Raw genomic sequence first — 14,432 nt, 5'->3', positions numbered from 1 at the left:
TTTTTGTTTGTTTTAAAATCTGCCATATATAATAAAAATCGAAAAACGGCCCTAATTTAGTTTTTTGATTTGCGTTTCAGAATTGGAAAAAGAAGGAACGGAAGGTACACGGACCTTGTGTGTTTTGGTCATCTGATTTTCTTTTCATCAATAGAAATTGACAAACAAAAAACTATTGGATGCTTTGAATTTCATTTTAAAAAATGCAATCATTTAAATAAAAAAACACAGCATTCTTCTTTTTTGGTGTTAGAGCGCAATAACGACATCTAAAAAAGCTGTTTGCTTTTCATTTTATATTTCCCATAATGATTTAGGACACCAGTAAACAAATGGAAAAACAGACCAAAACTGATGTTTTTTCATTTTATTTTCAAAGTAAATGCAAGGATAATTACTCCAGTACGTGTGTACCTGTGACTCTACCTAAATGGTCTTTGGAGCCCTACACAGAAGTTATTTTAGACACGACAAACAAAGAGTGACATCTACAGGAATCTCTACCCACATGTCAACAAAAACTGAACAACAGACCGAACCGGATTTTAAAGATAAAAAAAAATACTGTTCAAGAAGAAAAAGTAAGTCAAAAGCATCCGTCTTTTATGTCACGTGTCCCTATTAGACGGGAACACGACACAGGGACCGTAACACTAACAAACAAACAAACTCTGGCGAAAGCGCGCCTTGTTTGTCTTGAGCGTTCCAAGCGAAAACAGACTCGGTCAAGGAGCACAGTGCCGAAAGAAAATATTTTTTGAAGCCAGCGAGGCTGAACATCAATTGACGAGGTGTTTACATTGATAAAAGTTAAATTGTGAGTTAACTGCTTCTCTGAAGTTTAAAAAGTTGAAAGACGCCAACGTGAATATTATTGTTTTACATTTCACATTGTCTGTTTAAAGACACTCAACTGTAAGTCTTTTTTAAAATATTTGCTAGTAACAGTGGATGTTCCTTCACAAATATTTGCACATAGAAATACATATTTGTAGTAGGGTTGTACGGTATACCGGTACTAGTATAGTATCGCGGTACAAATGAATAAAAAATGGTACTACAGTGTTTCCCACACATTCATTTATTTTATTTTATTTTATTTTTTGTCCTGTCCAGCTTCTCAGGCAAATCATATAGTTGATGTAGATGCCCATATAGGCTGTTCAGATTTACTTTACAAAAGAGAAGTGTAGGATACTTCTCTTGTTGCCTTATTTGTATTTGACCACTACTGTTTTCTGTTTATTTGTTACTGACTGTGGCAGGACACCTCTGCCTCTGTTTCACTTTATGTTGCTCGTAAATAATATGGTTGTAGTAGTAGGCTAAAGTTAAATTATTTAGTATGCACTAATTAAAGGGGCAGAGCTTTAAGAGACATTTTAGCTTTTATATTTTATAAGATATATTTTTTGTAAGAGCCACAATTAATAAATATATTTCAGTGAATAACTTATTGTTCAAATCTGTATATAAATATGTACATAAAGTGTTGTAATTATATTGTAAAATCGACGGATGGACGTTTAAAACAAAACTGTTATTAATTAGTAAGTATACATTTTTTTAAATTTTTTAGAGAAAATCATATCATTGTAGTAAATTATGCAAATTACTCGATGATGTCATGGTGACCACGCCCATAGCCACGCCCCCACCGCCACAGGTATCTTGGCAGTTTATGGGAAACACTGTACTATCTGTATACTCTGTTTGAAAAGTACCGGTTCCCCATATTTTCTTTTTACAGGCATAACGGCGCGTCGTCGCGTCATGACATGACATTGCTGGTTTTACGAGCAGAGAAGCATGTTCGGCAGCGCACACACACGGAGTACTTACAAACAGACACAGTGTGTGGACAGAAAAGGGAGAATGGACGCATTTTGGCTTAAAAAACAAAAATAAAGGTGAAGTTATAACACTGAAACACCCTCAGGAAGAGGTGCTTTAAAACATGGCTAGCTAGTTAGCGGTTAATGTCCATCCGCAGTCGGCAGTGTTTTAGCTACTTCTAAATCACTAATCCTGGCCTCCATGGTGACTTGAGGACAAGGAATAGCTAAACATGCTTCACTACACACCGTAGGAGGATACGTTAGGTCACTAGCGTCCCAATGTAAACAAATGCCATGGGTGGATCTACACCTGACATCCACTGTAATGATACCAAGTACAACAGCATATCTAGTCGATACTACTATGATTACATCGATATTTTTTATCGTCACAAAATCTTTTTTCTTTTTTTTATAAAATTCATATTATATTCAGAAACTCTGTAAATACGTCCCTGGACACATGAGGACTTACATTTTGACCAATGTATGACCCTGTAACTACTCGGTATCAGATCGTTACCTAAATGTGTGGTATCATCCAATACTAATGTAAAGTATCAAACAACAGAACAATAAGTGATTATTACATTTGAACAGAAGTGTAGATAGAACATGTTGAAACAGAAAATAACCAGATATTAACAGTAAATGAACAAGTAGATTAACAATGCATTTTTACAGCTTGTCCTTCATAATGTTGACAAAATAATAGAATGATAAATGACACAATGTTACTGCATACGTCAGCAGACTAATTAGGAGTCTTTCTTTGTTTACTTACTACTAAAAGACAAGTTGTCTAGTATGTTCACTATTTTATTTAAGGACTAAATTGCAATAAGACACATATGTTTAATGTACCCCAAGATTTTTTTGTTAAAATAAAGCCATTAATGCAATTTTTTGTGGTCCCCTTTATTCAGAAAAGTATCGAAATACATGTTGGTTCCGGTACCAAAATATTGGTATCGAAACAATCTAGTTTAAGTGTAAGTGTGTTCATCCTAAACATTCCTGCCACTTCATTTTACACAGTATAACATTTTTTAGGGGGCGGGGGGTTGAGGGGGGATACAATATCGTACCGTGGCCCTTTTTTTTTTGTCTTGCCCAGCTTCTCAAGCAAATCATATTGTTGCTGTAGATGCCCATATCGGCTGTATTTCTCTTGTTGCCTTATTTGTAATTTGACTTTATTAAATGGATTTATATTATTATTAGGTGCAGCTGGGCGGAGGGGATAGAACGAGAAAAAAAGGAAAGATAGAAAGAGAAAAAAAGGAAGACAGAGGGGGAAATTGTGGGGACGAAAGGGGGGATAAGACAGAGATACAACAACAACAGCAAACACAACAATAACAACAGAACATCATCATCAAATAGGATATGTACAAATATGATAGTAAAAGTGATAGCAAAGAAGCAGTTAGTGAAATAAATAATAATACAGAAATGACAATGATCATTATTACACTACAAATGGATCAATGGGTGAGGGCCGACATCCGGGCAACTGAGCTACATACGGGTTCTTCGAGCCATAGCAACGAGACTGGCGTTGAAAACAAACCGTTGCCATTACTCTTTAACCTGTCGACCTACGCTGGTTAAACCCGTCATTCTGCCTCCAAAATGCCGAAAAACTGTGTTGTTTTTGGTTGTGCTAACCACAACCGGAAACAGGGGAAACAAAGGTTGTATTTTGTTCTGCCAAAGCGTGATAAAAGCCCACAGAGACGAGACAAATGGCTCGCAGCTTTACACCAGGAAAACGAGGACGGTTCTCACTGGAGTCCCCCAAAGTCCCGGGTCGTGTGTTCGGATCACTTCGTTTCTGGTAAATATAAGGAACAAAAATCCACCTTCTTAACCACAACTTGGCTATACCGTCCGTGCTAATGTTGTACTTGTTGAATTTTTACCTTATAACGTTCGACAGCTGAAGTTGTTGTTGTACAAGCCCTTTGAGACACTCGTGATTTAGGGCTGTATAAATAAACATTGATTGATTGATTGATACAAAAATAACATGCGGTATATACTATATAGTCTATAGCAGGGGTCACCAACCTTTTTGAAACCAAGGGCTACTTCTTGGGTACTGATTAATGCGAAGGGCTACCAGTTAGATACACACTTAAATAAATTGCCAGAAGTAGCCAATTTGCTCAATTTACCTTTAACTCTGTTATTATTAATAATTAATTATATTTATCTTTGTGGAAACACTGATCATCTTAATGATTTCTCACAATACATATATATAGAAACAGATAAATATCAATATGCAACACTTTATTTTTACATTTTCTCTAAGTGCACATTTTTCAAATTGAACATTTTCAAATGATCACTTCTAAGACAGTCTTGTGAAATCACAATATCCCATTTTAACTAGCTGGCCACTAACATTTTTTAACAAATCATGAATTACTTTGCACCATGTTTGTACAAATAATAACTCATGTAAAATACAAAAGTAAACTCTCAAATTTTTAAATCATGTCACACTTTGAACTGGACACCAAATCTGTTATCTGTTTCTTTGTCAGTTAGTGGGAAGCCTGGCATTGCATGCTGTTAACTAGTGTGTTGTACTCTGGTGTGTAACTTGACACTGCAACTTTGAGTGAGTCTTGCAGATGTGCATCAGTGAGGCATGTTCTGTGTTTGTTCTTGATGAAGTTCATGTCAGAAAAGGCTGATTCACAAAGATAAGATTTTTCCTCATTGTTTGCGGAACCTTCTTAATCTTTTGGACATATTTTCACAGCAATCTGGCCTTAAGCTTAATTATGATAAATGTAAAATGTTAAGGATCGGAAATCTAAAGGGAACGTCCTTTCGAATGGAATGCAAAGTGCCTGTTTTGTGGACAGATGGACCAGTTAACATACTTGGTGTTGTTGTCCCAGAAAATCTGGAAGATCTAGGCTCAGTAAATTATGATAATCGACTAAGAAAGCTGGACAAAATTATGCAATTATGGAAAGGGAAATCCCTAACCTTGTATGGTAAAATGTCTATTGCCAACTCGTTAATTATTCCTCAATTTATTTATTTGTTTTTGTCATTACCAGCTCCATCACAAAACTTTTTTAAGATTTATGAGCGGAGGGTCTTCGATTTTGTCTGGAACGGCAAACCAGAAAAGATTAAAAGAAAGGTTTTGTACAAAGAGTATGAATATGGGGGCCTGAAACTTCTCAACCTTGAAGCTATGTGTCTGTCTTTAAAAGCATCAATTGTTCCAAAGATGTATTTAAACGTTGAGTGGTACACAAATGTCCTGTTGGACAAAAAACAAGTACTGTATCAAAAGAAATTGTATCTTTTTTTACAAGTGATCCCCTCCCAGAGAGTCTGCTGGGAAACATGGCGGGGTTCATAAAGGAAACAATCCACTCATAGTGGTGTTTTCAATTTTATGTGCCAGAAAAAAGAGACGATATTTTGCAGCAGTTAATATGGATGATCTCTAATATTGTAATAGATGGAAAGCCTTTCTTTTGGAAAAATATGTTTGAAAGAGGAATCATTTTTGTCAATGATATTATCAATGAGAATGGTAAAATTATGAAGTATGATGAATTTAGAGCTATGTATGGTGATGCTTGCTCAAGCTTTTCATTTTATCAACTAACTGGAGTAATTGGGAAAAGATGGAAACAAATAATGAATTATGGAACTACTAAATTATTAGTTTGTAAACCTCTAATAAGAAATTCTAGTTGGCAAAAAGGAAATAAAATAAATAGAAAAATATATAATTTTTATTTAATAAAGAAATCTTTGAAGGCTGCCTCATACAACACAAATGGAAAATGGGAGGACTTTTTTGACTGCCCGTTGCCATGGGATGCCATATTCAAATTAATCTATAAAACTACTATCGATGTGCAAAATCGTTATTTTGAAATTAAAATGATTTATAACTTCTTACCCACAGGGAAAATGTTAAAATTATGGAATATGACAGAGTCAGATGATTGCCGATTTTGTTGTCAGGAGCCTGAATCCACCCTGCATTTGTTTTGGTATTGTCATATTGTGTCTTTGTTTTGGGTGGAAGTTGAAAAAATGTGTTTAAGGATTGGTTTGTTTATGAAGCTTAATGTGGTTTCTGTTATTTTAGGAGAGTTTATTGACAATCATGATTTAGTCAATTTAATTATAGTACTCGGTAAAAAATTTATTTTTAAGGCCAAAAACAGATATTCACTTAGTATTACTTTCTTTAAAACATTTATTCAGTATTTTCTAACTTTAGAAAGTTACATGGTTGAAAACGATAATGATGCCAAAAAACATTAAAAAAAAGATGAGAAGTCCTCAAAGGCTTATTTTGAAAGTATAATTATGTTTATAGATTATATGATATCTGTTGTTGTGTTCCCTAATTTGAGTGACCTGGACATAATCTGGACTGTACATAAATGCTTATTTTGAAAATGTAATTTTGTTTATAAATTATATGCAATCTGTTGTGTTCCCTAATTTTTTTCTGTGTACATGAATGAAGGTGTGTGTTGCTAAATCCGACTTGGACATTATCTGGACTGGGCTTGGTTTAAAAAACCCTTTAAACAATTCTAATTTAATTGACAACCTGGTCTGTTGAAGATAAGGCCCTTTTTAAAAAAAATAAAATAAGATAAATAAATAAAAAACATTTTCTTGGATAAAAAAGAAAGTAAAACAATATAAAAATAATTACATAAAAAATAGTAATTTATGAAAATTTTAGTGGACCAGCAGCCTATACAATCATGTGTGCTTCAGGGACTGTGTCCCTTGCAGATGTGTTGTCTATGTTGTGGGAACCAGAATATTGGTAGCAGAAAGAAATAACCTCTTTTGTGTGGGTGGGTGTGGATGAGTGTGCATGGGGGAGGTTGTTTGGGTTGATGCACTGATTGAAAGTGTATCTTGTGTTTTTTCTATGTAGATTTAATTTAAAAAAAAAAAAAAAAAAAAAAAAAAAACATTTTTTTTTTTTAAAGAACAGGCCCGCGGGCGACTCATCTGGTCCTTACGGGCGACCTGGTGCCCGCGGGCACCGCGTTGGTGACCCCTGGTCTATAGCCTAGCTAGCTATTTTCGAAAACCGGACAACGAGAGGATACCAAAGGCAGCGTTAAGATGGACACCACCCGGAAAACGTAAGCCAGGGCGGCCAAAGAACACCTGGCGAAGAACAGTTGTACTTAAACAATACATGTAGCCCTCAAATCTCTCAATATTTTATACACTAACACTTGATCTTGTTGTTGATAACTTCCGCGTCTCTTTCTTAGTAGCGCGCAGGCTAAGCTAACTAGCAAGCTACGCTAAGCCTGAGAAGCTTTAAAGTTCACTGAGACGAGTCTGACGCAAATAATACATTTTCGTTTTTTCACACGATATGCGAATAAGTAAAAATGCGTAAATGAAGGATTTAACGCCGACTTCCAAGCCACAACGCTCGTTAAATGCTTTTTCTGTCAATGCTGTGTTCGCTGTGAGCTGGTTTGTTTTCAACGAATTCCCGGTTGCTAGGGGATTGGTAGGCGGAAGTGACGTAGTCCGCCCTCACCCATACAAATACCAATAGAAATAGCACTATTGATAATGAATAATAACAATAATTACCTCTTTTATCAACAATACAACTGTTCAAATGCAACAATACATATATGTAATGATAACTTGAAATACATCGTGGCCCTTAATACTGTGATAATATTTTCCCGTGGCCTTAATACCGTGATAATATCGTACCGTGAGATTTTGATACCGTCTCATCACTAATACTAAATCATAACAAACAAATACTGCCTAAAATAAAGTCATATTTAAAAGTATATATACAACCAACTTCAAAAACCGTAATCAAAACGTTCAATTAACACATATTAATTAAAGTGTGACAGTGTGGAAGAGGTTATAATGCTAATGAAAGGCGCTCTTTGGACTGAGCAGGTGAGCCTATTAGCATGTACATTAGCAGTGTGTGAATAGGGTTAAACTCCTTTGTTTAAGACCCCTTCAATGTCGCGCAGTTGCCTTTGCCGGTCTTACCTGGCTGTCAGGCCTCTTCTTCAAAGTTCCTGCTCGGCTCTCGCTTCGTGTGACGCGCCTGGACGAGCTCTCGGCCTGAGGAGCACACGGTTAGCATCGCGTTAGCATGCTGTCCACATAGCCAGTTAGCTAGCTAGCTAGAAAGAGGAAGTAGCTTTCAGAACAGCGCAACAAAACGCCGTTGGCAGTGGAAATTATGTCCGAAATTGAAAATATCAAAAAAAATGTTAGTACCCGTTGCTTTACATTCTAGACCAAACCAAAAAACTGCAGTTTCTCACCTCCTTTATGAAGCTCCGGAGTGACTCATCCTCGCCGATTCCACGCGAGAGCGTCCGCTTCTTCGGAGACCCACTGTTGTCCACAGTGACCGACAACATGTTTCACCTTCTACACCTGCCGGGTTTGTGTTGGAGCCCCCGAGATCAGATGGCGGCGAGTGTCTCTCCCACGGGCCCCCACGCACACGCAGCAGGAACAGAAACAGCGTCCTTAACAATGGCGACGCCCGGGCAAGTACGAGGAGCCACGAGGGACAAACCTTTCGATCTCGCCCTGAAGAAGTTCAAGGTAAACTTGATTAACTACGATATATTGTGTCAGGTAAACTTGATTAACTACGATAAATTGTGTCAGGTGAACTTGATTAACTACGATATAGTGTGTCAGGTAAATTGATTAACTACGATATATTGTGTCAGGTAAACTTGAATAACTACGATATAGTGTGTCAGGTAAACTTGATTAACTACGATATAGTGTGACGGGTAAACTTGATTGTATACGATATATTGTGTCAGGTAAACTTAGTTAACTACGATATATTGTGTCGAGTAAACTTGATTAACTACGACATATTGTGTAGAGTAAACTTGATTAACTACGATATAGTGTGTCAGGTAAACTCAATTAACTACGATATAGTGTGTCTGGTAAACTTGATTAACTACGATATAATGTGTCAGGTAAACATGATTAACTACGATATAGTGTGTCAGGTAAACTCAATTAACTACGATATAGTGTGTCAGGTAAACTTGATTAACTACGATATAGTGTGTCAGGTAAACTCAATTAACTACGATATAGTGTGTCAGGTAAACTTGATTAACTACGATATAGTGTGTCAGGTAAACTTGATTAACTACGATATAGTGTGTCAGGTAAACTCAATTAACTATGATATAGTGTGTCAGGTAAACTTGATTAACTACGATATAGTGTGTCAGGTAAACTTGATTAACTACGATATAGTGTGACGGGTAAACTTGACTAACTATGATATATTGTGTCAGGTAAACTTGATTAACTACGATATATTGTGTCGAGTAAACTTGATTAACTACGATATAGGATGTCAGGTAAACTTGATTAACTATGATATAATGTGTCAGATAAACATGATTAACTACGATATAGTGTGTCTGGTAAACTTCATTAACTATGATATAATGTGTCAGGTAAACATGATTAACTACGATATAGTGTGTCAGGTAAACTCAATTAACTACGATATAGTTTGTCAGGTAAACTTGATTAACTATGATATAGTGTGTCAGGTAAACTTAATTAACTACGATATAGTGTGTCAGGTAAACTTGATTAACTACGATATAGTGTGTCAGGTAAACTCGATTAACTACGATAGTGTGTTAGGTAAACTCGATTAACTACGTTGTATACTGTCAGGTAAACTTGATTAACTACAATATATTGTGTCAGGTAAACTTGATTAACTATGATATAGTGTGTCAGGTAAGCAGGATTTACTACGATATAGTGTGTCAGGTAAACTTGATTAACTACGATATATTGTGTCAGGTAAACTTGATTAACTACGATATATATTGTGTCAGGTAAACTTGATTAACTGCGATATAATGTGTCAGGTAAACGTGATTTACTATGATATAGTGTCTCAGGTGAACTTGATTAACTACGATATAGTTTGTCAGGTAAACTTGATTACTACGATATAGTGTGTCAGGTAAACTTGATTAAATACGATGTTAGGTAAACTTCATTTACTACGATATATTGTGTCAGGTAAACTTGATTAACTACGATATAGTGTGTCAGGTAAACTTGATTAACTATGATATAGTGTTCAAGGTAAGTTTGATTGACTATGATAGTGTGTCAGGTAAACTTGATTAACTACGATATATTGTGTCAGGTAAACTTGATTAACTACGATATAGTGTGTCAGGTAAACTTGATTAACTACGATATAGTGTGTCAGGTAATGTCGATTAACTACGATATAGTGTGTCAGGTAAACTTGATTAACTACGATAGTGTGTCAGGTAAACTCGATTAACTACGATATATTGTGTCAGGTAAACTTGATTAACTACGATATATTGTGTCAGGTAAACTTGATTAACTACGATATAGTGTGTCAGGTAAACAGGATTTACTACGATATAGTGTGTCAGGTAAACTTGATTAACTACGATATATTGTGTCAGGTAAACTTGATTAACTGCGATATAATATGTCAGGTAAACATGATTTACTATGATATAGTGTCTCAGGTGAACTTGATTAACTACGATATAGTGTGTCAGGTAAACTCGATTAACTACGATATATTGTGTCAGGTAAACTTGATTAACTACGATATATTGTGTCAGGTAAACTTGATTAACTACGATGTCAGGTAAACTTGATTAACTACAATATATTGTGTCAGGTAAACTTGATTAACTGCGATATAATGTGTCAGGTAAACGTGATTTACTATGATATAGTGTCTCTGGTGAACTTGATTAACTACGAAATAGTGTGTCAGGTAAACTCGATTAACTACGATATATTGTGTCAGGTAAACTTGATTAACTACGATGTCAGGTAAACTTGATTAACTACGATATATTGTGTCAGGTAAACTTGATTAACTGCGATATAATGTGTCAGGTAAACGTGATTTACTATGATATAGTGTCTCAGGTGAACTTGATTAACTACGATATATTGTGTCAGGTAAACTTGATTAACTGGGATATAATGTGTCAGGTAAACGTGATTTACTATGATATAGTGTCTCAGGTGAACGTGATTAACTACGATATAGTTTGTCAGGTAAACTTGATTAACTACGATATAGTGTGTCAGGTAAACTGGATTAACTACGATATATTGTTCAAGGTAAGTTTGATTAACTATGATAGTGTGTCAGGTAAACTTGATTAACTACGATATAGTGTGTCCGGTAAACTTTATTAACTACGATATAATGTGTCAGGTAAAGTCGATTAACTACGATATAGTGTGTCAGGTAAACTTGATTAACTACGATAGTGTGTCAGGTAAACTTCATTAACTATGATATAGTGTGTCAGGTAAACTTGATTAACTACAATATAGTGTGTCAGGTAAACTTGATTAACTACGATATAGTGTGTCAGGTAAAGTCGATTAACTACGATATAGTGTGTCAGGTAAACTTGATTAACTACGATAGTGTGTCAGTTAAACTCGATTAACTACGATATATTGTGTCAGGTAAACTTGATTAACTACGATATAGTGTGTCAGGTAAACTTGATTAACTACGACATAGTGTCAGGTAAACTTGATTAACTACGATATAGTGTGTCAGGTAAACTTGATTAACTACGATATAGTGTGTCAGGTAAAGTCGATTAACTACGATATAGTGTGTCAGGTAAACTTGATTAACTACGATAGTGTGTCAGGTAAACTCGATTAACTACGATATAGTGTGACGGTAAACTTGATTAACTACAATATATTGTGTCAGGTAAACTTAATTAATTACGATATATTGTGTCGAGTAAACTTGATTAACTACGACATATTGTGTAGAGTAAACTTGATTAACTACGATATAGTGTGTCAGGTAAACTCAATGAACTACGATATAGTGTGTCTGGTAAACTTAATTAACTACGATATAATGTGTCAGGTAAACATGATTAACTATGATATAGTGTGTCAGGTAAACTCAATTAACTACGATATAGTGTGTCAGGTAAACTTGATTAACTACGATATAGTGTGTCAGGTAAACTCAATTAACTACGATATAGTGTGTCAGGTAAACTTGATTAACTACGATGTAGTGTGTCAGGTAAACTTGATTAACTACGATATAGTGTGTCAGGTAAACTCAATTAACTACGATATAGTGTGTCAGGTAAACTTGATTAACTACGATATAGTGTGTCAGGTAAACTTGATTAACTACGATATAGTGTGACGGGTAAACTTGACTAACTATGATATATTGTGTCAGGTAAACTTGATTAACTACGATATATTGTGTCGAGTAAACTTGATTAACTACGACATATTGTGTAGAGTAAACTTGATTAACTACGATATAGGGTGTCAGGTAAACTTGATTAACTATGATATAATGTGTCAGATAAACATGATTAACTACGATATAGTGTGTCTGGTAAACTTGATTAACTATGATATAATGTGTCAGGTAAACATGATTAACTACGATATAGTGTGTCAGGTAAACTCAATTAACTACGATATAGTGTGTCAGGTAAACTTGATTAACTATGATATAGTGTGTCCGGTAAACTTAATTAACTACGATATAGTGTGTCAGGTAAACTTGATTAACTACGATATAGTGTGTCAGGTAAACTTGATTAAATACGATGTTAGGTAAACTTGATTTACTACGATATATTGTGTCAGGTAAACTTGATTAACTACGATATAGTGTGTCAGGTAAACTTGATTAACTACGATATAGTGTGTCAGGTAAAGTCGATTAACTACGATATAGTGTGTCAGGTAAACTCGATTAACTACGATATAGTGTGTCAGGTAAAGTCGATTAACTACGATATAGTGTGTCAGGTAAACTCGATTAACTACGATAGTGTGTCAGGTAAACTGGATTAAATACGATATATTGTGTCAGGTAAACTTGATTAACTACGATATAGTGTGTCAGGTAAACTTGATTAACTACGATATAGTGTGTCAGGTAAACTTGATTAACTACGATATAGTGTGTCAGGTAAACTTGATTAACTACGATAGTGTGTCAGGTAAACTCGATTAACTACGATATAGTGTGTCAGGTAAACTCGATTAACTACGATAGTGTGTCAGGTAAACTCGATTAACTACGATATAGTGTGTCAGGTAAACTTGATTAACTACGATATAGTGTGTCAGGTAAACTTGATTAACTACGATAGTGTGTCAGGTAAACTCGATTAACTACGATATAGTGTGTCAGGTAAACTTGAATAACTACGATATATTGTGTCAGGTAAACTTGATTAACTGCGATATAATATGTCAGGTAAACATGATTTACTATGATATAGTGTCTCAGGTGAACTTGATTAACTACGATATAGTGTGTCAGGTAAACTCGATTAACTACGATATATTGTGTCAGGTAAACTTGATTAACTACGATATATTGTGTCAGGTAAACTTGATTAACTACGATGTCAGGTAAACTTGATTAACTACAATATATTGTGTCAGGTAAACTTGATTAACTGCGATATAATGTGTCAGGTAAACGTGATTTACTATGATATAGTGTCTCTGGTGAACTTGATTAACTACGAAATAGTGTGTCAGGTAAACTCGATTAACTACGATATATTGTGTCAGGTAAACTTGATTAACTACGATGTCAGGTAAACTTGATTAACTACGATATATTGTGTCAGGTAAACTTGATTAACTGCGATATAATGTGTCAGGTAAACGTGATTTACTATGATATAGTGTCTCAGGTGAACTTGATTAACTACGATATATTGTGTCAGGTAAACTTGATTAACTGGGATATAATGTGTCAGGTAAACGTGATTTACTATGATATAGTGTCTCAGGTGAACGTGATTAACTACGATATAGTTTGTCAGGTAAACTTGATTAACTACGATATAGTGTGTCAGGTAAACTGGATTAACTACGATATATTGTTCAAGGTAAGTTTGATTAACTATGATAGTGTGTCAGGTAAACTTGATTAACTACGATATAGTGTGTCAGGTAAACTTTATTAACTACGATATAATGTGTCAGGTAAAGTCGATTAACTACGATATAGTGTGTCAGGTAAACTTGATTAACTACGATAGTGTGTCAGGTAAACTTGATTAACTACGATAGTGTGTCAGGTAAACTTCATTAACTATGATATAGTGTGTCAGGTAAACTTGATTAACTACAATATAGTGTGTCAGGTAAACTTGATTAACTACGATATAGTGTGTCAGGTAAAGTCGATTAACTACGATATAGTGTGTCAGGTAAACTTGATTAACTACGATAGTGTGTCAGTTAAACTCGATTAACTACGATATATTGTGTCAGGTAAACTTGATTAACTACGATATAGTGTGTCAGGTAAACTTGATTAACTACGACATAGTGTCAGGTAAACTTGATTAACTACGATATAGTGTGTCAGGTAAACTTGATTAACTACGATATAGTGTGTCAGGTAAAGTCGATTAACTACGATATAGTGTGTCAGGTAAACTTGATTAACTACGATAGTGTGTCAGG

General features: G+C 35.0%; 1 protein-coding gene across 3 annotated transcripts in view; it reads left to right on the top strand.

Moving 5' to 3' along the window:
• Positions 1–7,806: 7,806 nt before the first annotated feature.
• The window catches only part of gdf11 (growth differentiation factor 11), a 166,723-nt gene continuing 160,097 nt past the window's right edge, over positions 7,807–14,432 (top strand). For 2 of the 3 annotated variants that reach the window (XM_062055706.1, XM_062055697.1), the window contains exon 1: positions 7,807–8,471. In XM_062055706.1, coding sequence (XP_061911690.1) covers positions 8,190–8,471 — 282 coding nt within the window. In that variant the 5' untranslated portion in view covers positions 7,807–8,189. The remainder of the gene's footprint in view (positions 8,472–14,432) is intronic. The other variant, XM_062055715.1, reaches the window with a different exon arrangement.

The sequence above is a fragment of the Entelurus aequoreus genome, linkage group LG01 (genome assembly GCF_033978785.1).
Source record: "Entelurus aequoreus isolate RoL-2023_Sb linkage group LG01, RoL_Eaeq_v1.1, whole genome shotgun sequence".
Taxonomy (NCBI): Eukaryota; Metazoa; Chordata; class Actinopteri; order Syngnathiformes; family Syngnathidae; genus Entelurus; species Entelurus aequoreus.
This window is presented reverse-complemented; position numbering and strand designations above follow the sequence as displayed.